Source organism: Schistocerca cancellata, chromosome 2 (genome assembly GCF_023864275.1).
Source record: "Schistocerca cancellata isolate TAMUIC-IGC-003103 chromosome 2, iqSchCanc2.1, whole genome shotgun sequence".
In the NCBI taxonomy this organism is placed as follows: Eukaryota; Metazoa; Arthropoda; class Insecta; order Orthoptera; family Acrididae; genus Schistocerca; species Schistocerca cancellata.
The window spans coordinates 1,057,637,790-1,057,664,342 of record NC_064627.1 but is presented as its reverse complement, the minus strand read 5'-3'; the positions used below and the strand labels follow the sequence as shown (position 1 = coordinate 1,057,664,342).

Here is a 26,553-nt window from a genome sequence, read left to right as displayed (position 1 = left end):
CAGATGAGTGGCTTTTAGGAATGATCACTATCGTGAAATGCTATCATCTGAGACATTGTTTGCTGAAATCACATAAAGCATTTAAACGTTGTTAAATCAGAGGTTCATTGTGAAAATGTTTATTTCCTGTGAAATATTAACTTCTGTGGTTTTAAAGATATCTCAATATTACTGTGCCATTGGATGTGCATCATTTTTCCGAGATTGCAGATGTATTCAGATTTGCTTTAATACGTGACTGTTAATTATTATAGAGTCTTGAAGAACTGTAATAAGCCAAATTTCAGCTTGTCTGACACTCCGCTTCGAACACTGTCTACACAAAAGCCATGCAAGCAAAAGCTGTCCAAATTCCCAGCTTCTGGATGCTGCTAGTTTTTGTAACTGGACTTGCCCATACCCGTCACCTAGCCGGACCTGCTGTGGTGTGCGTGGAGCCCTGTGCTTGTTAGCGTTGAGCCTTACAATATCAACGCCTCCCCTCTTACCACATAGAGATGGTCAAATTGCTCTGCTACATATTGTAACATTACACCTCAACTATTATAATTGGTGTCTAGTTTCTGTACAAGTTGTAAATAGCCTTTCACTCCCTGCATTTTACCCCTGTTATCTTTAGAATTTCAAAGAGTACACTCCAGTCAGCATTGTCAAAATTCTTCTCTAAGTCTAAAAATGCTATAAATGTAGGTTTGCCTTTCCTTAACCTATCTTCTAAGATAAGTTGTATGGTCAGTACTGCCTCAGGTGTTCTAACAGTTTTCCAGAATCCAAACAGATCTCTGATGTTGGCATCTCCCAGTTTTTTCATTCTTCTTCTGTAAAGAATGTGTGTTAGTATTTTGCAGCCATAACATATGAAATTGATAGTTCAGTAATGTTCTCTCTTGTCAATACCTGCTTCCTTTGGAATTAGAATTATTACATTCTTTTTTTAAGTCTGAGGATATTCTGCCTGTCTCGTCCATCTTGCACATCAGATGGTTTGTAATGGTGAGCTCTCCCAAGGCTGTCAGCAGTTCTGACAGGATGGCGTCTACTCCTGGGGCCTTGTTTCAACCTAGATCTTTCACTGCTGTATCAAATTCTTCATGCGGTATCATGTCTCCCATCTCTTCTTCATCTATGTCCTCTTCCAGTTCTATTATATTGCCTTCAAGTTCATTCCCTTCTGTAGACCCTCTACATATTCCTTCCGCCTTTCAGCTTTCCCTTCGTTGCTTAGGATTGATTTTCCATCTTTGCTCTTGGTATTCATACAGCTGCTCCTCTTTTTTCCAAAAATCTCTTTAATTTTTCAGTAGCAGTATCTATATTTACCCTAGTTATAATATGCTTCTACATCCTTATATCTGTCCTTTAACCATTCCTGCTTAGCCATTTTGCACTTACTATCAATCTCATTTTTAGACATCTGTATTCCCTTTAGCTTGCTGCATTTTTATGTTTTCTCCTTTCATCAATTAAATTCAATATCTATTGTGTCATCAAAGGATTTCTATGAGGCATTGGCTTTTTATGTGTTTGGTCCACTGCTGTCTTTACTATTTCATGTCTCAGAGCTGTCCATTTGTCTTTTACTGTGTTTCTTTCCCCTGTCATACTTAATCATTATGTAATGCCCTCAAATTCTGAACAACCTCAAGTTCTTCCCATTTATCTAGGTCCCATCTCCTTAATTATCTGCCTTTTTACAATTTCTTCAGTTTTAATCTACACCAATAAATTGTGGTCAGAGTGTGCGTCTGCCCCTAGAAATGTCTTACAATTTAAAATCTGGTTCCGAAATCTGTCTCCTCATCCTCTTTCATTCCTTTCCCTCAGTCCATATTATTCTGCTATTTTTTCCTATTCATCCCTTTCCTGTTATCAAATTCCAGTCCTCTATCACTATCAAATTTTCACCTTCCTAAAGTATCTGAATAATTTCTTTTATCTCATTATACATTTCTTTAATCTCTTCATCATCTGTGGAGCTAGTTGGCATATAAACTAGTACTACTGTGGTGGGTGTGGGCTTTGTGTATGCCTTGGCTAAGCTAATGTGTTTGCTATGCTGTTCATAGTAGCTTACCCATAGTCCTATTTTCCTATTAAGTATTAAATCTACTCCTGGATTACAACTATTTGATTTTGTCTTTATGACCCTGTGTGCACCTGACCAGAAGTCTTGTTCCTCCTGGCACAGAACTTCACTAATTCTCACTATATCTAACATAATACTACCCATTACCCTTCCTAAATTTTCTAATCTATCTATTAAGGCATCTAGCATTCCATGCTCTGATCCCTAGAATGCCGGTTTTGTTTCTCCCAATGACGACATCCTCCGGAGTAGGCACTGCCCAGAGATTCAAATGGGGGGACTATTTTACCTCCGGAATATTTCCTCCAAGAGGATACCATCATCATTTAACCATACAGTAGAGCTTCATGCCATTGGTGGCCGAGCAGTTCTAGGCGCTACAATCTGGAACCGCGCGACCACAGGTTCGAATCCTGCCTCAGGCATGGATGTGTGTGATATCCTTAGGTTAGTTAGGTTTAAGTAGTTCTAAGTTCTAGGTGACTGATGACCTTAGAAGTTAAGTCCCATAGTGCTCAGAGGCATTTGAACCATTACATGTCCTTGGTGAAAAATTATGGCTGTAGTTTCCCCTTGCTTTCAGCTGTTGAAAGTATCAATATAACAAGGCCGTTTTGGTTGATGTTACAAGGTCAGATCATTGTCATCCGACTGTTGCCCCTGCAACTTATGTTAAGGGCTGCTGCCCCTCTTCAGGAGCCACAAGTTTGTCTGGCCTGTCAACAGATACCCCTCTTTTGTTGTTGCACCAATCGTACGGCTATCTGTATCACTTGAGGCACGCAAGCCTCTCCAACAATGGCATGGCAAAGTCTGTCTGGTTCATGGGGCTGGAGGGAGGGGGGATGGAGATAATTTAGGATTATAATTAGCTTATCTGCTTTACTTCAGTGAAACAGAGCCAGCTGGAAATTGATATGTAGACTTTATTGTTAACAAGAAAATTAGAAACAATATTACAAATATGGTTTGTTTTAGAAGTAAAAAAAAAAATACAAGGTGAGTCAAAAAGTGGTTTACAGCTTTGGAATGATATAGACATTTATTGAGATAACTTACAGAATTAGTAGATGTGTCATTTTGTAGCAAACAACCTCAAGTCAAGTGTCATTTTTGTTTGATGTGACTACTACTTGTAATGTGACACACTTCCCAGCGGTAATAAGTTTCTTCCCACACTCTTGCAGCAAATAGAGTTTAATTTGTGCAACAGCAATGTAGACTCAGTTATTCAGGTCGGTTACCCTTTTTGGTTGGGGAGAAACTTACACACAGTCTTTAATGAAACCCCATAGAAAGAAATCCAGTGGCATCAAGTCTGAGGAGTGAGGTGGCCATGCGATTGGTCCTTCACAACCAGTCAACTGATTTGGGAAGTGGGGAGGAAACCTCAAACTTTTGTGAGGAAATGAGGTGGTGCGCCATCCTGCTGATAGTAAACCATCCATCTTGGTCATCTTCATTGGTCTGTGGAATTAAAAAGTTTTCAAATGCTCCTGATACACATACCAGTGAGAAGAAGAAAGGGCTGTACACTTTCAGTTTGCTAAAGGCACAAAATACATTAACTTTGAGCCTGTCATGTATGTTCCAGAGTTGCATGTGGATTTTCACTGCCCCACATTCTGCAGTTGTGGGTGTTCACCATAGCACTGATATGAAATGTTGGCTTATCAGTGAAGATTATTGTGTTCGGGAATGTCTCGTTGTTCTCTATCCAATGCGACATTTCCAAACAGAATTCCTCTTGAACAACTTTATCTGCATCACTGATGTGCTGCACCATTGTAAATTTGTACAGTTTCAAGTGTAAACATCTACACAGCAAATGCCAAACAGTCTTTTGTGGAATGCCAGTCTCACAAGACGTACATCGCATTGATTTTTGTGAAGTGCGGGCAAAGCTCTCCCTAATGTATTAGACATAATCAACAACATTTGGATGACCTGGTGATTTATTATGTCACAGTGAACAACTCGTCTCAGTACGCTGAATAGTTCTTGCAGATTTCATTTCGTGAAACCAAAACACACAGCGGGCACACTCTGCACAAGTGAAAGTAGCCATTTTAACTGTGCTCAGTAGTGGCACTACTGATGGTGGAATGGGGAAGGACTACAGAAGCACTATATGATTCAAACTTGAGGCTTTTTGCTACAAAATGGCACATCTCATGATTCTGTACATTATCTCAATAAATTCCTATATCATTCCAAAGTTGTAAAGTCATTTTTGACTTGCCCTGTATGATCAGTGGAATCCAGGGATAAGGAGACCCCTTCTGCCAAGTGCCAACAGCCATATATGTTGAACTGATTTGGTGACAGTGAACATCCTTGCCATACATCCCTTCCAATGCTCATCACTTCCACCTCCTCATTCCCTACTCTGGCTCTTTTTGCTTTGTGCACGTCTCTTTTAATAACCCGTCTTTCTAGTCTATGCTGAGATCTTCTAAAATTCTCAACAGTAAACTAGGCCTATTCAGAAAGTAGCAGGCGTTTAGGTCTGTCGTGGTGGTGGGTGGGGCTAAAGCCGCCCTCTTGGTACTGCAACGTTGCTACACACAGTACACATCCAGTGGTGGTAGCGTGTGGTGCGTGTGTCTGCTGCTTTGCTTTCTGTAATGTTTTAGTATCTATTGCAATAGAAAATCCAGCCACTTCTAAGGTGTGTTCTGCGATCAGGTTTTTGTTGGTGGAAAAACTGCAAACTATGTACAGTTTATCATGAACTTTGAGATTGGTACAGAAAAGGAATAATGAGTGGAAGCTGAGTGAGGCAGTAGTGCATTGACCTTAAAAGAGGCCGTACCAGTGTTCACAATGAGTGCCGCAGTGGTCGGCCTACCCTTGTGACTGGCAAACTGATGATGAAGACCCACATCTACATGGATGTCTGCAAATCACATTTAAATGCCTGGCAGATCAATGACGAAGTCACAAAAGCTCTTGATTTCTTGATTATGGAATTTTTGCAACATTTTCCACAATTTTCATGGAGTTTGGTGCTTAAAATTTTGGTGGAAAAGCCTGGTTACATTTTTTGTGCTAGATAGGTTCCCAAAATCACAATGGAAGACCACAATAAACAGAGACTGGCTGAAGCACTGATCTTCCTTGAAGATAATGAGAAAAATCCTACGAGAACAAAGTTATCCATCATATCGTAACTGGGATGAGACTTGGTTGAAGCATGTCAATTGTGGAACAGAAACACAGTTTGTGAAACAGGGACACACACGTTCTCCAAAGAAACCAAGGAAGTGTTTGCAGATGCTGTCAGCAAAAATAATGGTTACTGTGTTTTTTACTCTAAGGGTGTGATTCTTGTTGATTTCCTTAAATGCGACACAGCAGTTAACTTCGAAAGGTACTGTCAAACACTTGCAAAGGTAATTTAAATGGATAGATAAAGAGCCACTGACTTTGGAAGCTTTTAAAAGTTAAACCCTTCTGTATGTGTGTTCTCCTGCTGTCGCGTGGTGTGTAGATTTTTGTATCTATCCATTTACATTATATTTTCAATAATTGATTACTTGTAATGTTAAGGTGGATGACACAAAACAACCATTGAGGTCAACTTAGTGTAAAAGGTTTTTCCACAAAACACACACACACACACACACACACACACACACACACACACACACACAGCCATACATGAGCTACTGCCACCTCAAACACACACACACACAGCCATACATGAGCTACTGCCACCTCTTCCTGTCAGTGAAGGCATGGCTTGCCAGATAACGCTTTGATACTGATGCCTAATTGAAGGCCCATATAAACCAGTGGCTACGATCGCAGGCAGCAGATTTCTACACAGATAGTATTGAATAAAATTTGGCCATCCATATTGTTAATTTTTTATTTCAAAACATTTTACTTTCTGGATAGCCCTCATACTCTAGTTGTCTCTATCAAATTGTTTCTCCCAGTCAATTAAGCAAATATGCGCTTCCTTGTTCATTTCTATCACTCTTCCTTAAATCATCCTCAGACAACCTATAGCATAGAGGATGCAAGAGGAATTGTGGTGGAAGAAACGGAATAAAGACTAAAAAAAATACGCAGATGATCAAGTAGTGCTGGCAGAATCAGAAGAGCTACAGCAGATGTTGAATAATGTGGCAAGGAGTGAAGATAAATATAGAAAGGATAAAAGTGATGAAAATAAGTAAGAAGGTAGCACCAGTTAATGTATTCTTAGGTGGAAAAGTGGTAGAACAAGTAAAATCCTTTCTATTCTTGGGACATTTAGTGTCATGAAACAAAACTCATACAGAAGAAATGAGGAGTAAGATATCTGTGGGAAAGAGAATTTGAAGCACTGGAAAAGTTACTAACATCTAGAAGAACTCCAGTCGAACTGACAAAAATATTTGCTAAATGCTATGTCTGAAGTGCAGTGTTATACAGCAGTGATCCATGGTCAGTTAAGTTTTGAAATGTGGCTAGGGAGAAGAATGCTTAAGGTGAAGTGGACTGACAAACTTTAGAATGAAGAAATTAGGGAAAAAAAGAAAGTTACTGGAAGCAATCAGAAAGAGGAAACATATTTAGCTGGGACATATATTCAATTCAGTTTATTTAGCATCTTTGTATCTCATCATATACGATACAGGACTTGTTGTACGTTATTACATAGACAGTTGTACATGGTAAAAGTTTTTTTTTTTATTTTATGTTGCCTAATAAAATATTTTGGAAAAGGTAATTGCCACTCACCATATAGCGGAGGTGCTTTTTAAATTTTATGTTGCCTGATAAAATATTTTGGAAAGGGTAGTTGCTACTCGCCATATAGCGGAGACGCTGAGTGATCATCTCTGCTGTATGGTTAGTTATCCTTTTCGTTATATTGTTACATTCCATCCTGGATTTTCCATTGTCTAATAAAATATTTTATATTTTATGTGCAACATGAAACCACACATACAACAGCCATCGGAATATGCTAATTACATTAATAAAATAATTTTTATTATATCTTTGAGAATACAGTTTTTCTTTCTTTTTCAAAGGTATTCTGTGACACTATAAAATCTCTTGCTAGTTAGCATTTTTTTTAGTTCTTTTTTAAATATTGTATGTGGACTTCTAATATTCTTGTCATATTCTTTGATAGTTCAGTAAACAGGATTTTTGACAGATTAAAGCACTTTTTTGATACATGGCTTTTGTGTGTATTTTTCTATGAAAATCATCTCTCTCTCTCTCTCTCTCTCTCTCTCTCTCTCTCACTCTCACACTCACTTTCCTAGTGTGCTATGAGAAAATGCATACTTTCATAAACATGGATACATGATAGGGTCTTAGATCTTTAGTTTCTTGAAAAAGTTCTTACATCTTTCTAGAACAACGAAAACAATCAATTTTTGACAATGTAACGTAATTGGATAGATAAAGGAAAAAAAGCTACTCGCCAAGTGGCGGGAGAACACACACCTAAAAAAAAGGTTATAATTATGCAATCTTTCGGAGCCACTGACTCCTTCAGCAGAAGGGTTGAAGGGGAAGGAATAGCGGTGAAGGAAAAGGACTGATGATGTCTAGGAAAAGGGGGTAGGTTTCGGAAAAGTCACCCAGTACTGTGGGTCAGGGAGACTTACTGGACAAGATTTGAAAACCGGAGAGCTTAAAGGTTCGAAGACAGTGTAATATTCAAGACAGAGATTACTGCTGAAACATCATGTAAGAGTGCAGTCACCAACAACCAGTCTTTCCTTCTTATCCTATCTGCTAAGTCTCCCCTGACGTGCAGTTCTGCGGGCCTTTTCTGAAATCTAACCATTTTCCTAGAGCTCTCCAGTCCTTTTCCTTCACCTCTCATCCTTCCCCTTCAAATGTTCTACTCCCCCTGCAGGTCCGGGGGTTAGAATAGGTCCGAGGTATTCCTGCCTGTTGTAAGAGGTGACTAAAAGGAGTTTCACACATTTTTCGGCCTTTATGTGATGGTCCTGCCGAGTTTGACCTCAATTTTTCCAAATTTTCCCAAAGAGCGAGCCAATTGGGGAATGGCGCCTTACATGGTGCATCATGCACTGAGACCTCTCGCATCCTATGTTAACGTGGAACTGCCCTTCCATTCATTCTCCAGCTGTTGAATGAGGTCACCCTCCTGGGTGCATTTTCCTCCATCCACTGAGCAGTATTGCTTTCTGTGCTGACGATGATAATGGACATGTTTGCTTGGTTGCACCTGATATCTAGCACGGTAGGCAGTCTGTTGTGGTGGGGCCGCCATGACCCTGTTGGTTGTTGCCCCCTGACCACACAGAGATCACTCCACTGATGCCTGCGCCGTTAACTCCCCACGTATGCCAAGGAGTAGATGCCCGTCACTCTGGGCCATCAGAACTCACGGCAATGACCATCCTGCCAGGTGGCCTTTGCTGTGGCTGGGTGGCGCCCGTGGGGAGATCCCCTGTCGGAGTCGGTGGCATCAGGGCAGATAACGTGTGATGAAGTGTACCAGGTCATCACTTGCTGATAATCACACACCAGCAGTCTCTAAGCATTCAAAGTCTCAGTATAAGGCAAGGAAGTTCGACCCTAAACAATTCCCCTCCATGGCCACACCATGGGAGGAATGCCAGACTAAGGATGGCAGCGAACCTTATTCACTCCGGTACCTCGTATGTAAGAGAACTGATAGGGACTCCTTTGTTTGAATGAAGCCTTAGTTTTTTGTTGAGCATTTAGAGGATAAGTTTGGGGAGGTAGGCGGCTTGTCAAAAATTTGGTCAGGGTCAGTCTTGATAAAAACGGCATCCTGTGCCCAGCCATGGGCATTAGTCACTTGTGACATGTTAGGGGATGTTTCCGTTGCCATCACACCGCATAAGAGATTAAATATGGTCCAGGATATTATATTCCACAAGGACCTTCTTTTGCAGTCTGACAACGAGCTGCGCACCAATGTACTGCTGAGGTGTTCATTTCGTCTGGCGCATCCATAGGGGTCCGAGGGATAATCGGGTTGCTACCAGTGCCTTCATCTTGGCCTTGGAGGGTGACACATTGCCCAAGAAGGTAGAGGTGATGGTCTACTGCTGTGATGTCAAGCCATATATCCCTTCCCTGATGTGGTACTTAAAGTGCTGGAAGTTCAGCCATATGTCATCCCACTGTACATCCAGCGTCACATATTAAGATTGTAGACATCCTTTGCATCCCAATACTCCATGTGTCCCGCCTCCCATCTGTGTCAACTGCAGAGAACATCATTCCCCTTACTCGCCACTTTATAGCAAGAAAGGAAAATCGTGGAATATAAGACCCTGGACCGACTGACCTACACTGAAGCTAAGAGGAAATTTGAGCGCATCCATCCTGTGGTTATGACCTCCTCTTACACTACCGCTACGAGAATGGTTGTAGCCGCATCAGTTCCACAAATTCAAGTCGGCTCTCAGAGCCAGAAGACTGCACCTGCCCCCTTGATGGTAGGAGGCACTTCCCTCCCGGTTGTTCTCGCACCACCTTCCCCCTACCCCCACCCCAATCATCGGGGACACCAGTCCCCACTTATCAGCTGGAGAAGTGTAAGTCTTCTTCGGCTCCTCTCGCTAGAAAGGGGTCCCTTGGGTCACTCCCTTCCCAGGTTTCTAGGTTTCTGCTAGTGGGAAAGATGACACCCACCAGTGGCTGAAGCGCCCAAAAGCAGCTGGTTGTAGGGCTTCACAATAAACCTCAGTCCCTGAGACTGAATCAGTGAAGCCCTCCCAGCCAGAGAAACCAAGGAGCAGCGCGAGAAACCCAAAAAGAAGACCCCCCCAAGATCAGGGGAATTGCAGTGGCACCCATACCACTGTTACCTACAAGCTCTGCGTCTGAGGGTGGGGTGGAGATTCTGGCGCCTGCAGAGGACCTAGATTTCATCAGAACCTCAGACACAATGGATATAGACTGCTTTGAACATAAGTTGCTGGCGGCAGGTGATTCTGAGGCGTAAACTGCCTCACTGAATGTTCCATGCCTTTCCAGCCTCACGATCACATTATCCTCCAGTGGAATCGCGGCGGTTTTTTCCACCACCTGGGTGATCTACGGCAGTTGTTAAGCTTTACACCTGCTTTCTGCTTTGCCCTCCAGGAGACCTGGTTCCTGGAAATGCGGATCCCTGCCCTTCGCAGCGACAGGGGATATTACAAGAACCGTAGCGAATATAATGGTGTGTCAAGTGAAGTTTGCATCTATGTCCTGAACTCGGTATGTAGTGAGCCTGTGCCCCTTCAAACCCCACTTGAAGCTGTGACTGTCAAGATACGCACAATGCAGGAAATAACTGTCTGCAACGTATATCTTCCTCCAGATGGCACAGTACCCCTGAACACATTAGCTGCTCTGTTTGCTCAGCTCCCTAAACCTTTCATACTTTTGGGAGATTTTAATGCTCATAACCCCTTGTGGGGTGGCACTGTGCTTACTGCCCGAGGCAGAGATGTCAAAACTTTACAGCCTCAGTTCGACTTATGCCTCTTAAATACTGGGGCTCCCACACATTTCAGTGTAGCTCGTGGTAGTTACTCGGCCATTGATTTATCCATTTGCAGCCCAGGACTTCGCCCATCTATCTACTGGAGGGCACATGATGACCTGTGTGATAGAGACCCCTTCCCCATCTTCCTGTCACTCCACGGCGTCATACCCACAGACACCTACCCAGATAGGCTTCAAACAAGGCAGACTGGGAAGCCTTCACCTCTGCTGTCACCATTGAATCTCTCCCACTTGGTGCCATCAATGTTGTGGATGAGGAGGTAACAACAACAATCATTTCTGAGGCGGAAAATGCGATCCCTTGTTCTTTGGGGTGCCCCTGGCAAAAGTCAGTACCTTGGTGATCGCTGGAGGTCACTGAGGCAATTGAAGAATGTCGGTGAGCCCTATAGCGACATAAGCAGGACCCTTCCCTAGAGCACCTTATAGCCTTTAAACGGCTCCATGCCTGCATTCACCAGCTTATCAAAAGGTGGAAGCAGGAGTGTTGGGAGAGGTATGTCTCGACCATTGGGTGCCATATGTCACCTTCCCATGTCTGGATGAAGATCAGACGTGGTTTTGGGTACCAGACCACAACAGGTGTCCCTGGCATCGATGGCATGTTATCTACAGACACAAATAAGATTGCTGAGCACTATGTTCGAGCCTCTGCATCGGAGAATTACCCCCAGCCTTTCGCATTCTCAAACGGCGGATGGAAGGGTAAGTGCTCTTGTTCACTACATGCCACTGTGAACCCTATAAAGCCCCATTGACAGAATGGGATCTCTTCAATGCCCTTGCACATTGCTCCTACACAGCTCTTGGGCCAGATCGGATCTACAGTCAGTTGCTTACACATCACTCATCTGACTACAAGCGATATCTCCTCCTCATCATCTTCATCTGGATCTGGTGTGATGGCATCTTTCCATCGCAATTACGGAAGAGCACCATCATACCAGTGGTCAAACCTGGCAAAAGCCCACTTGATGTGGATAGATATTGGCCCATCACCCTCACTTACAGTCTTTGTAAGCTGCTAGAACGTATAGTGTTTCGGCTGTTAGGTTTTGTCCTGGAACCACGTGGCTTACTGGCTCCATGCCTGGGTGGTTTCCCCCAGTGTCGCTCTACCAAAGATAATCTTGTGTCTTCAGAGTCTGCTATCTGAACAGCCTTGCTGCCATCTTTTTTGATTTACAAAAAGCATATGACACCACCTGGCGACATCACATCCTTGCCACATTATACGAGTGGGGTCTCCGAGGACCACTCCCGATTTTTATCCAAAATTTCCTGTCGCTTCGTACTTTCCATGTCCAAGGTGGTGCCTCCATAGTTCACACCCCCCCCCCCCCCCCCCCCCAATATCCAGGAGAATGGGGTCCCGCAGGGCTCTTTATTGAGTGTATCTCTATGTTTAGTGGCCATTAATGGTCTGTATGGCCATCCGTCACACCTTCTCCATATGCAGACAACTTCTGCATTTCGTACTGCTCCATCAGTACTGGTGTTGCTGAGCGGCACCTACAGGGAGCCATCCACAAGGCACAGCCATGGGCTCTAGCCTGCGGTTTCCAGTTTTCGGCCGCAATGTCATGTGTTATGCACTTCTGTCAGTGTCGTATCATTCATCCGGAACCAGAACTTTACCTTAATGATGATCCACTCACTGTAGTGGAGACGTATCCATTCTTAGGACTGGTTTTCAATGCCCGATTGACTTGGCTTACACACCTTCGTTAGCGTAAGTGGAAGTGCCGACAGCACCACAATGCCCTCTGCTGCCTGAGCAACACCAACTGGGGTGCAGATCGCTCTACGCTGCTGCAGCTCTAGAGAGCCTTTGTTGAGTCCCACCTTGACTATGGGAGTGTGGTTAATGTTTTGATGGTGCCTTCAGCGTTGCGTTTACTTGACCCAGTGCACCACTGTGGCATTCAACTAGCGACGGGAACTTTTAGGACGAGTCTAGTGACCAGTGTCCTGGTAGATGCTGGGGTCCCTCCATTGAAGGTTAGGCATGCACGTTTATAGTTCTCCTGCGCATCTGAATTACCATCTCCTTTTCCCAAACACAGCGGTACATCTCCCGCATTGTTGGCCCAGGTCAGGGCTTATGACTGCGGTTCGTGTCCGGTCCCTTCTGTCTGAACAGGAGTCCTTCCCATTACCACCTCTCCTTGAAGTCCATTCACGTACACCTGCATGGTGTACACCTAGGCCGCAGATTCTTCTGGACCTTTCGCATAGCCCTAAGGACTGAGCTAACTCGCGGCTCTCCAGTGCCACTTCTTGTCGATTCTTGACATGTACAGAGACCATGTAGTGGTTTACACTGACAGCTCAATGGCTGATGGTCACGTTGGCTTCGCATGTGTCCATGGAGGACACATTGAACAGTATTCCTTGCCCGATGGCTGCAGTGTATTCATTGCAGAGCTGGTGGCTATATCTCGTGCTTTTGAGCACATCCTTTCATGTCCTGGGTAGTCGTTTCTTCTGTGTACTAACTCTTTGGGTAGACTACAAGCTGCTGACCAGTGCTCCCCTAGTCATCCTTTTGTAGGGACCATCCAGGAGTCCATCTATGCTCTGGAATGGTCCAGTCATTTGGTGGTGTTTGTTTGGACCCCAGTCCACGTCAGAATCCCAGGCAATGAACTTGCCGACAGGCTGGCCAAATAGGCTACGCGGAAACCACTGAAACCGCTTATGGAGATCGACTTCTCTGAAACTGACTTGCATTCTGTCTTATGCCACAGGGTTTTTTGGCTTTGGGGGACAGAAAGGCATAACAGTAAACACAACAAAATGTGAGTCATTAAGGAGACTACGAATGTGTGGAAGTCTTCCATGCTGGCCCCTCGCAGGGAATCAGTTGTCCTGTGCTGGCTCCACATTTGCAGTACGTGGTTAACGCGTGGTTACCTCCTCCATCGCGAGGACCCACCTCAGTGTCACTGTGGCTCACAAATGACAGTCATCCACCTCTTGCTGGACTGCTTACTTTGAGACGCTCTGCGGCAAAGTTTAAAGCTTCCCAGCACCCTACCTTCGGTGTCGGGTGACAATGCCTCAACAGCAGCTTCAGTTTTACATTTTATTCGTGAGGATGGGTTTTATCATTTGATCTAAGTTTTAGCGCATGTCCTTTGACCCTGTATGTCTTCCACCCTACTGTTTTTAGGCTTGAGGTTTTAATGTGTTGCAGAGTGGCTGGCTTCTCCTTTTTATTCTCGTGGTCAGCCAGCCACTGTTATCTGCTTTCTTGTTTTACTCTCCTCTGTTTCATGCATCTCTGTTGTTTTCTTGTCCTCTTTTGTTCCGTTTAGTGTTTGTTACCTTTCCTTCATTCTTGTGGTCTTTCCTTTCTTTCCGTTTTGTGTTCCCGTTTGTTTTATTCTCCCGCTTGTGGCATTGTTTTATTCAGAACAAGGAACCAATGACCAAGCAGTTTGGTCCCTTACCCCCTCTTTTAAGGGGACCACACCCGGCCTATCTAACCCATGTTAATTTAGGCAAGTATTTGACCCATTTCTGAAAAACTATTTGATGGAGGACCTCAATATTTTTACTGTATGTTACATGATGCTAATAGTCAACTGTACTAAAATCTACTTTATCCATTTTATAGTTTTTAAGAAATACTTTTTTAAATTTATTAACAAAAAGTATTAAGTTTTTTCTGCAGAAAATATTTTTTGTGAACTTCCTAGTAGGGGAATATTAATGAATGTAGTACCAGAGGTGGCTTTTTATGTTATGCAGTCTCTGAAAATTTCATTCATTTATCTACGATAGTTTCTGATATAATGGGGCATATGTACTGAAAATTTTAGTTTAGGGAAATTGACTTTAAAGAAAAAAATTTTGAAATTTGTTTTTTGCAGTTAATTAAACAGGGTGTCTACGACCCGGGAGATTCAGGAAAAACCCGGGAATTTTTTCATCAGGGAGGAAACCGGGAAAAACCCGGAAATTTTTTTGAATTCCGGGAATTTTTCATTGTTTTTGTTCTCAGTTAAATTTTTGTAATTTTGACTGCTAAGAACCAATACTTCCTGCTACTCCAGAATAATACTGCAGCCATAACTGTGAAAGAGAGAAATAACTAAAATAAAACTTAAATTGCAAAGGAAATGCGCCATATACAGCAACAAAACACAGTGCTCATACAAGCGTCTGCCAACAGCAAAATGTGTCAAAGGCTTTAGGAAGAGCATGCAATGCTTCGTAACAACAAATTGCGTCCGATGAGCATGACTTCACAACTGTAACATTAGATTTGTTTTAGCAGTTACAAGCGGAATCATGCGCATACACAGTTGAGTAGTATCTTCTTCTGCTTCTGGCTACAAAAGCGTGGCTGTTGGCTGTGTAAGCAGTCACAGAGAGGAAAAAAAAAAAAATGCGCGCTCAAGCTACCAGATAGGGCAGCAGCCCTGAATCTAGGAGTGCGGGGGGTGGGGGACAAATTCATAGAAATTTCACAAAGCGTCCAGCGCACGTTGGTCTATCGATTATTCGTTTGACTATGAAACGTGTCCCTGTTGTTTTTGAACATTGTTGAACACGTTCTAAGTTGATTTCTGAATGAATCATAAGTTGATTTGTGAATGCGTGCATAGTGTACGTGATGCCTGTGTCAGTGGAATCCTCATCATATCTAGAAATAAACTTTCCTGCAGACAAAGGGGGCTATACGAGCTGAGCAGAGTATAGCCGAACGAAAGAAAGCCAACCACTGTGTGATTATGTGGATAGGGTTTGCGAATGGTGAGTGTTGTTACGATTACCAGCGAAATTCATAGATTCAGACTACCAGTGTGCGAATAAACGACTAACAGGAATAACAGGTAAGAAAGATTACGTATTATCTTCTCGGTGTATCCAAGAAAATGAAATTTTGACAGAAAATTTTTTGCCAGATCGCTATACTCGCAAGGGCCAGTTGTACAGTCTCCGGCTAGCAGCCGTTTTTAGGTCTATTCTGGAAATAGTGCGGAAAACGCGTTGTACGAACACGTAAGAATGCCTAACCGGAGAATAATCGTGGGATAACTAAACTGGTGATTCTGGCAGTGTTAGTGAAGTTAACCAGCGAATAACCTTTGACATTTGCAGGAATAGATACAGAATTAGTGATGACAACATTGTTTGTTAGAACGAGGAAGGAGAAGAAACGGAGACATCACACAAATTATGGAAGAATAAGACGCTTCCAAATTTCTATAAAAAAGCGTATGAATGAAGTGTAAAACTATTTCCTAACGTAAAGCTTTTTGCATGAAGTAGGCCTAATAGGCATTTGATATTGGTACTTCATGAATTATATTCTACCGTGTTATAAAAATGACCATTTCTGCCAAAATAGTCTCGTTTATTTGGCGCGTGTTACAATTGCTGCAGTATTATAAAGGCCTATTTTGTTTTATCTCGCAGACAGTGACAAAATATAGGTAATCAGGTCGAGAAACCACACCAGTCTTGGGCCTATTTGTGATTACAGCTTTTTCAGTATTAGACGACGACATTTCGATTTTTCAAGTAGTAAAACGTTTTACGAACTTTGATGAGGTAACAGATCCTTTCGCAGAAAGGAAAGCACGTCATGTAAAGCTGTAGCAAGATTAGAGAGAAAAAAATTCTAGGAGCTAAGGATTGAAGAAATGTGTACTGTCTTGCTTGTCTCTTCTCTTTACTGGCTTTATGTATCCTATACTTAATTTTGTCACACAAAACAGCAAGTTGTTAGCTAATAGGGAATAAAGAGTGCAAATTTTCTGAAGAGTTAAAAAAAAAAAAAAAAAAAAAGAAAAAGAAAAGGAAAAAGAGGGGCAGGGTGTCAAACCGGCGGACTGGAAGCAGGAGGCGCACCATAGGACATTTTAATTTCCGCTGTCCTGAATATAGTTTGATGGCATCCAGTACAAACTATACACGTTTCAATTCCACAGACTGAAATACAGTGATGTGCGATAGAAGAATGCTGTGTGAAGAGGTGTGGCGCTGCACTTTGGCACACTTAAGATCAGATAACATGTCTTACAATTCCTCGGACATGTATGTTTTATGTATAAGAGTCTTCAGAAAGATGTGCGCTACAAAATGAATGTATTTTTGAAAATTCGATTTTTTTTTTTGACGTCCTATCTCAAACGCTTGAGGGACGCCACTATCTACTATTGCCCCGGTTCGGAAATATCGTAGATACGGATCTGATGTGCAGAGCCATCTGAGTTATAATAGGGAAGCCGGTACTTTCCATGTGACCCGTGTTTACATTTAGTGATTTTGCTGTTTCCTGTTTGTCTACTGTACTCACTTCAAATGAAAACAAAATTGATTTCTTTGGCCGGGAGCTATCATGTGAATTAAAATATATTCACATAATTATGGAAGGCTAAAATACGTTATTAGTTTCAGATTTTATTTTATTTCCACCTTTCTGACAGTCAAGCATTAATTTCCATGCAGAACAATAAAGTTATTTTTATCGGTTTGCTGAAGAAATTTTCTTTTATTAATCTTTTCTGCTGAGGCAGTCAATATTTTTGAAACAAAGGGTTTAATTTCGAACTATTGGCTAGTTTCAACTGTTCGGTGCATTTAAAGTGTACGTTTTCATCTTCTAGCACGTATGGCATTATGCCATAACAAAGAGCCAGACATGAGATAACAAAGTACTGGTACCCAAGGAAATTTACATCCTGAAACCACATTGAAAAGCTTAATAACAGGTCGATGCCTACTTCACTGGGAATCTGGGACTCACTTAAAAATCAGCTCTTTGATGATGGGTCACTTAGAAGAATTTATAGCCCAGAAGATCACACTTTTATGTCGTTATTAAAAAAAAATTTACTGGCACATTTGTGTGCTATATCTTAAAATGTAATATGTGCATAAAAGACCAGCATTATATGTGAAAGCTTTGTTTTTCTTGTAGTAACATTATATATATTAATTTAAACCATTAACTTTTCCTGTTCATGTGTTCGCGCTACTTAACAGCGCCATCTCGATTTCAATGCTTCGGAAAATAACATGCGGTGTTTGGTGGAATTCGAATTTATACTTTCATAATATGAAAATATCCAGCATACATGTTACTGCACATCAAACATCTTTCCAACAGGTGTTTCGTTTTCTAAAGCGCTGGGAAATTCTACGCCCATGTATAAAACCATAACCATTCAAAGGATTGATTAAGTTATACAGTTCCGAGAGAAAATATACTGTCAATTAACAGGGAAGAACTATGTTTCCACCCAGGAGAAAGTGTATTTTTAACCGGGAAATCCGGGAATTTTTTTTTTCCTTGTCCTCGTATACACCCTGTTAAAATTGTCCTGCTGCATATGATGGCCCTTCTTTGGCCTCTAGCAGGTCTTCCAGCTTCTTTTTCACTTTCCTATATGTTTGTCTTGCTTTCATGGCGATAGTAGATGCATCGGCTATCCTCATTTTATCCCAATGTTGCACCCCAGTGGTCATATTTTCACCAGGATTAATTCCCAGCTTTTTCAGTTTCCAACACTTTCCAGTATTACCACAATTGAAGGTAATAACAGCATCATGAACTCCTAGTTTCATTGTGTGCATGCCTACATATATAGTTTGAGGAAGGCGGTTCCAAATATTGCTGCTGAAACATTCATTTGGGTTCTGTGTCTGTCCATGCAGACATTTCCTTAGAAGGTCAGGATGAGCCAAGACTCTGAAAATAGATTTAATTGCTGTAATAACAGCAGAAGGAAGAGAATGCCGGTGAGAATAAGATTCTCCAGTTGCCTGATGAGGCCTATTGTATTTGCACCACGAATTTTCTCCTGATGGACACAATCCATGACATGGCGTATCATCAGTAGAGGATTTATGGAAGAATATGGCCCAAACATCTCTCTTCATTGCCTCCAGATTTTCTTTTTCTCCTAATTGCGTGCCCATAGTATACCTGCAAGTTTTATATTTCAGTTTTAGTTAACCGACCCTGTCCGGTCAACAATTTTCCATCTTCTAATTTTTTTTCCTCTCATATCAACAGTTAAATTTTCTCAGCCTTGTTCCCAAATGTTTTTGAACATAGCCTACACATTCTATTTTGCTAGTAATGGCATCTCCATATGGCTTAGAGTTCACCCCATTGTTGTATGCCTTCACCATCGCCCAAATATTTGGTGTACTGTACGCCTCTTGTTTCTACAGAGCAATGAAATATTTGTTGTACTCCATGAACTTCCATACCACCACTTGTTCCTCTAAAATTAGCCACACAGTTGTGTTCTTTATGTTCATTGACTTTACAACATTTGCAATATTTAGACATTATCTCCACGTCTAACCCTTTACCAGTGTCTATACTCATGGCAGTCACTACTCCATTCAGAGAAGTATGTCCTCTTTTCTGCCAAATTCCATCAAATGCAACTGCAATATCCGAACATTCATCATTTTCTTCCACTGCTTCCCTAGCAGCCAGTGTCATGCTTTCCTCACTGACCTCACATACAGCTTTCTCTAATATTGCAGTCAGTTTTTCAAATTTATTCGGTGGTTGATGTAAGTTCATCACTGAACAAAATGTTCTCCCTGCAGCCATGCCCTTGCCAATGGATCGTAAGGCATAAACTAATCTAGTGTTGATTTCAAAAGGGCCACTTGCATCTGGTTTTGAAGAACTCATAAATGAAATCACAGCTGAGAATTTAGTGCACATTAAATGTAAAGCAATTGCTAGGCCTTTTCTCCCACTGGCACTCTCACAAATTTTCACACTCTGTGACTCGCCACACTGTCTACATTGTACAAATTTAGAAATTAAATCTGATAATATTCTCTAATTTTTAATAATGTTACTGCACCCCTTGTCAATTACAGTAGATTCATTGTAACTATCTTGAAATAGTGAGAGCTTCTTTGATGATGCACTTGTTGAAGAATTACAATTAGAAACATCATTGCCAGGTGACATAACCTCTTGTACAGAAAGCTTTCTAAACTTGTTTCCTCTAAATTGTCGTTTCTTGAAAATGTGTTTACGTTTGTTCATCTCCAATAAACACAGCAACACACATGTAAACAAGCACTGCAAACATAAGTATAACAACTACTCGCAATCACACTTGAACAAAACTAACGCTGTTTGAAAGTGTGTTGTTTACAAACAGCAGAAACAAAAGAATATCTACCGTTGCATTCCAAGGGTAGCCAACACACTCGGGAGAGAGAAAAAAAGAAACATAACTTGCAACGTAGGGGATATAAAGATATAAAATGTATGCAGAAAAGTAGGTGTGGCACATAAACACATGTGGTAGTAAAATGCTCTTTAAATACTCGAAAAAATTTCTTTCAGCAAAGTCATTTTCAGAGTACTTAAATAAAACCTTAATCTATCGAAATATGATGAAAACCGAAAATCAGATTTTTTTTCGACCTGAACCTTGGTGTGGTCCCCTTAAACAAACCAACCAACCATTCTACCTCAAGAAGGATCCACTGGCTCCGAAAGCTTGCCTAATTATAACCTTTTATGTGTGTGTTCTGCTGCTGCTGCTGCTGCTTAGTGAGTAGTTTCGAGGGGGGATATAGTAACTTCTTATATCTTCTCATCTGTAATGTTTATTGTAAGTGTTTCACTTCTGTACAAGACTTAAGTTCGGGAAAGACTTCCTAAAAGTGTCTCTTGGTATTGCCAGTCTGATTTACTACTGCCATCGACAGTTATTCTGCTGCCAAAACAGCAAAGCTCGTCTGCTACTTTTAGCATTTAATTTCCTGATCTAATCCCTTGTGAATCACTCAATTTGGTTTGATTTAACTAAATTCCATTACCTATTTTGTGTTACTTTTGTTAATGTTTATGTTATAACTTCTTCTCAGTATTCTCTCCAATCCATTCATATGATCCCCCAACTAGAAAACTTCATTTTTTTTTTCCTTCCAGAACTTTAATTCCCATGCCACATTTCTCCTGGGCTTCCCGTACTGTTTGCTCAATGCATGGATTGAGTAAAACAGGCAATTGCCTACAATCCTGCCTCATTCCATTCTCAACTACTGCCTCCCTTCCGTGTCCTTTAGCTCTTAGAACTGCAGTCTGGTATCTGTACAAGTTGTAGATAACACTTTATTTCCTATATTTTATCCTTTATAACTTCAGGATTCCTAAAAGTGTGTTCCAATCAACATTGTAAATGTGCAAATGCTGTAAGTGTAGGTCTGCCATTCTTGAATCTACTTGTAAGTCGGGGTCATTCCTTGTCAAGTCATCCAGGCCATGCCACCCATTATGTAGTTGTGAACTGATATTTTGTGTACTGATTTTGTATCTAATATTGTGAACTTTTGCCAATTTTTATTGCTTAATATACAATTGCTGAAAGTTTGATGCAATGCGTTATTTCAAAGCAAACTGTAAAAATTTGAAAATTGGCTGCAGTTTTTAAACAAGAAGTGGTATGCTGACAGTTTTTTCCCAGAATATCCTTTTGGACATGTAGTTTCTGAAAAAAAAATGTTAGAATTGCCCAATTAAATTTTATTTAATTTTATAGTTAAATTAGAAAAAATATTTTGGACAATTGGCCCCCCTCTGGAAAACACTGAAAAATTAGAAAGTGATCTACAAATAATAAAGTTACATCACACAAAAAATCAGTTTTGAGAAATGAATGGCACTGGAGAGAAATACTATTACTACCCAAGAGACATTAACAACATAAGTACACATAACAATATTCAAATTGAACAAAAATTGCAATATATGAAACAAAATTACAACTTATAAAATATAGGGCAACTTGTACTTTACATGACTTGTGAACATTTCTTACTTCTGCCATAACCAAATTAACTCAATGTAAAAATACATAGCGTTTTGTTTATAATATTTAAGCATTTTGTCAAAAGTCAATATTGTCAGCATTGCACAAAATGCTGGTGCTGCAATCTGCATTCAAGTTGATTCGGAACTACACACGTGACTAGACACTTTAATGCTTAGATAATATTTTTTTGTATAAGAACCACTTTTCTTCCACCAACTTTGAGGACTCTTTGCTCAGAGAATAAGTACAGCCTATTGCTGTGGTGATATCAACTTCACACATAATATGAGAGAAAGAAACATCATTGTCAGTCCAATAGAAGGACGGGATGACCTGTGAGGATGCATGAACCTTACTGTAACATCTTCACAATTCACCTTGTCAACAATTCCCAAAAAGAGTCATTTGTACATGCAACATAGCAGTTGGGCTGCACAGTGCTTTCTGGCATTATTGGCAGAAGTGCATCTGAGAAATAGTGCACGGTACTAAAATCCATATCACAGCTCAGCTTTTTTGCTCCAATCTTGATTGGTGATATTGGTACAGTGTGATGCATAGATTGTGTTCCAGGAATTGTTTTTGCACTTGTTAAGCACTGAGAAATATAATGTCTGAATTGTACCATTTCATCTTCTGAGACAGAGAGAACTGAAATGTCCTGCAGGTTCTCGCCACAGAATTCAAATACCTGTGAAGCTGTAAGTAAACTTTTTGCAAACTTGTTTTGTGACAAGTCTTTTAACAGTGCCACTAATAGCATCATGGGGAGATTTGCCATGGCTGGTAGCAAAAAAAAGGACCAGCTGCACTTTATATTGAAGTCGTGTTCATGGTAGCAGAGATTTCTGAAATTCTTACTATTTGTCTATTGTGCAGCACAACCATCAGTGAAATATTCAACATAAGCAAGATGAATTTCTGGAAATTCACACTTTAAAAAATTCAATACAGTCTTCTGAGTCTGGTACACCAAGGCAACATCATCTTCTAGATCATCAGAAACAATACAAATACTTCTTACAAGCAACTGTTTGTCCTTTTTGTAATATATATGGGTGCAGCTGCCATTGTTCCAATGGTACCCCTGTACTTTATCCTGAACAAGTAAATTGAGATTTTTCACTGAAATCCATTAAAATTAACACTGATCCTTCATCAAGTGTTTCCTTCTTCATTTTCAGATAATCAGATTGTGATTGAGAAATGAGTGTGGAGTAAGTTTTTCAATTTTCTTAATTAGGGTGTCACAGAATTCTGATGGAGAAGTGATTTGAACACTGAAAGTCATTCTGTCAGTTGATACCCATTGACTTTACTGAACCATCTCATCAGGATCATATCTTCTATTTCATTTTCTAAGTGGGTTTGAAGCAATGAACTGGTGGGGCATTTTTCACACAGACGAAGCATACAGGCTAGGTTATTTATATCACAAGTTATTATTTTAGTGGTATGTTTCTTTAATAGAAACAGAATGTAGAAGCGGTTTAACGTTTTGGTTGTAAATGCTCACACACACGGTATGTGTTCCTGATGATCCTGCAAGTATACACTCTTTTGGTCGAAGAGAAGCAAATTTCGAGAATCCTACTTTGTCTTCAGGATACTTTTTTTATAGAGAGAATACAGTTCAGTTAAATTGCTTTAAACAAGATGCTTTTGTTCATAGGTATTTTTGCTCGTGCTCACTTTCTTTTTTCCCAGTCGTTTGTCTTGTGTTTTCGTCATCTAAATAAAAACTCTTTGCTTTTTGCTCTGTATCATGTGGCAATGTCTTTCCTCTTTTCTGATCAGCTATTGATAAAATACCGTTCTCCGTTTAAGGAGCTCTTGCTCATCATACCAAATATTTAGAAACCTGAAATTTGGAACTGACTTTCTGTCGAGACCAAGTTGGCGGCACAAGAGTAAGTAACTGAATTTTTTCGTGATTATTTGCATATTCAATTTTCTGTTTGATTTTGTCCATGAGTTCATCATGATGTTTTGCCTTTTCTTCCAGTTCTGTTAAATCTCTGTCAGGGATAGTGCTTGCATCAACAGCCAGCTTAACTTGATATGTATATGAAATTTTAGTTTTCAGAGCCCCAGCTGCTGATTCAATTTTCGTTTGAGCGCTGCATACAGACTATGTCAAGCAACTGAATGCAGCTTTGAAGAGATACTCCTAAGCTAGTTAAGCTGGTATTGAGCACAGATTTTTACTGTCATTTATATAGTCTGGTGATGAGTCGTCACTTGCGTGTTTTTCATTAATAAGTTTGATACAGGTTGGGCACATTTTCTCCCCAGGAATAACACTAAAGCCTCTCATTTTGAAGGTCTTTGCCTTTTCTAAACTAATTTCATGCAATCCAGATGAAACAGATCATTTATGGTGCCTGAAGGGATCTTGGCAAATTTTCTTATGCAGAGAGAATCTGCGCAGGTACGTGTCTTTAAAACACACACACACACACACACACACACACACACGAAACACTTAAATCACAGTATGGATGACTATTGCTTCGCCATAATAAAAGTTCTTGTTCTTCACTGGTCAGTTCATTCACACAAGTCAGGGCATTATCACATATATCTTGCAGATACTTTCCAAGAAAACACTGCCTACTTGTACTTTCCATACTGCTTCCGTCTTAAAACCAATATTTGTCATAAATAATTTGAAAGATGATTGGTGTAACCTAAAAAGTAATTGAATAATGGAAAAATCATTCTCATCCCATTGTTTCATTACAAAAGTATTTCACATTATTAGTGTAATATTAGGGGACTTAATTTTGTTTTGGAATGAATAGTTAAAAACTGCAACAATTGAATTTTTAACTAATAATTGACTCGGGGTACAACTCGGTACAAGAGCTCAGAACTGCATGCTCATTGAACACATGACTCAAAACAAAGCAACTGGATGATGCAATACACATAGTGGCAATAAAACAGTGATCTCAGATATGATTTGTTCCTAGGGAAATCCAGTGTAGCCAACTTCAGCAATTTAGTGGTGACATGGTAGTCATGAATTAGAAACTTCAGCAATTCTTTTACAGTAACATTGTTATTCACACTTCCCATTATTTGTACAAACTTACTCTTTTTGTGTGACATAATGGAATATTTCTAATAATATAGTAAATTTTTCAAAGGTATCTATGAGGGGGCAATACCTTAAAAAAAATTATAATATCCACGCATGGATTTTGTTTAAAAGAAATTATTTACAATTTTTACTGAAATGTAGATGGTGGATATTCACTACAAGAAGCATGACTATAAAAATATAAACCTCCCTCTTTAACTTAAAAAAAAATCAAGCTTCCACTGCAAAAACTGTAGGAACTATTGCAATTTTAAATTGTACAGGAGCTCGTCTATGAAAGCCTGAATTCCTGAATCTATACAACTTCTTTTTATCATAAGTGAAAAAGTAATTGATTTGCAACATTTACATTTTGGAAATGTGAATACATCTAGGTAAACTTCCACTACCCAAAATTTCAAGGTTTTGCTTGACGATGGGTGTCATTTGCTAAAATTTCTGGATGATTTGACATGGAATGACCCATCGTAGAGTTCATATTACCTCATGTGTTCCCATATTTCTCCAAAATCCAAACTGATCCTTTCCAGTGTATTAAACTGATGGATTGAAGTGTAAATTATGAGACTTTATTTAAGAATATGAAAAAAATTAAACATAAAGTTCAGCATCTCAGAAAATGAAGATTATATTGAGATAGGCCAAAAGAGAAAATACTGAAAAAAGGCATTTGAGCAAACAGTAAAAAGTTTTGCACGAAGGCACAAAAAAAGAAAAAACAAAGAAGTCTCACGTGTAACAAATCAACAGTTAAAGAGAATCTTGTAATAATTCATTGTTCATGTTTGAAGTGTGAAAAGCCAGAGGAAGCAAATGCAGAAGAGTTTGCAACCATAAATTCTTAAAATGAGTTAAGGTCCATTCAACATAAATTATGCATTTTATGCTAAGATTTTTCTTTGTTTCTTTTTTGATGCAGAAATGATGCTTACACTCTTATGGACTTACTGAGTGTATTTTTGGATCATACTACGAGACGACTCGATCATTCGAGAGGTGATGATCATGCGTGGTTAAGGGCAGAGCAGTGTGCTGGTCTTTTTACTCGCTTAGATCAGTGTGGGGCAACAGGCCTACATGAGTTGACAGTAAAGGTTAGTCAATATACCATTGTGTTGATATAGAATTGCAGTTAGTACTTTCTGTTCTGAATTTTTTTAACTGTGTTAGCATATATTTGTTATACAAACAGACAATATTCTAAGTTTTCTGTGTAGCACTATTCTGCAGCTTCTACCTGTACCACAAACAGCACATTAAGGAAGAATAAGCCAACTGAAATGTAAATAAGCTCAGTTGTGGGCCACCACCAGACAAATGTAGGTGAAGTGCTGGGAATTCAGCCATTAGTGTCTGGTAACGTTTGTAGATTTCTCAAAGGCTTATGAATATATACACAGATTAAGTATGTAAATCATCCAGAGGACGCTTGGCATACCAAGGAAGTTAATTAACTTGGTGAAGGTATGTACAGGGGAGACAAAAGCCTTGGTGAAACACTAGGGGAGCTGTCCAAGCAATTCAGCATCAGAACAGGTGTAAGACAAGGTTATGTCATTTCACCATTGCTTTTTAATATGGTCTTGGAGAAACTACTTGGGGAGATGAAAATAGAAAGCAAAGGCATGATATTAAATGGAAGAACAATGTTATTGAGGTATTCAGACAACTTTCTAGCCACAACAGAGTCAAAGAAAGAAATATCGGAAACTGTTGGGAACTTAGGAAAGAATGACAGTAAAATTGGACTGTGGACTAATGCGGAGAAGACTGAAATGATAGAAGTATCCAGAGAAGCTCCGAATAATTTTGACAGTACCCGTCCAATTGGAGAACCAAGAAAACAATGGGAAGGTGAACTGCAGAAGGTCCTTCAGCAGTTGGGTGTCCATGAGAACTGGATCCAAAGTGTGCAGAACTGCCATCTATGGAGGAACATTGTAAGCTCAGTGCATGATTTTCAGGGTCTGTGATCATCAAGATGTATGTTTGTGTTACTATAAAAACACCATAGCTATGGAATTTCTATG

At 40.2% G+C, this 26,553-nt stretch overlaps 1 protein-coding gene across 8 annotated transcripts in view; it reads left to right on the top strand.

Moving 5' to 3' along the window:
• Positions 1-26,553, top strand: part of LOC126163054 (uncharacterized) — an 83,816-nt gene that overhangs the window by 41,383 nt on the left and 15,880 nt on the right. For all 8 annotated transcript variants that reach the window (XM_049919951.1, XM_049919953.1, XM_049919952.1 and 5 more), the window contains exon 4: positions 25,443-25,617. In XM_049919951.1, the coding sequence (XP_049775908.1) occupies positions 25,443-25,617 (175 nt within the window). The remainder of the gene's footprint in view (positions 1-25,442; positions 25,618-26,553) is intronic.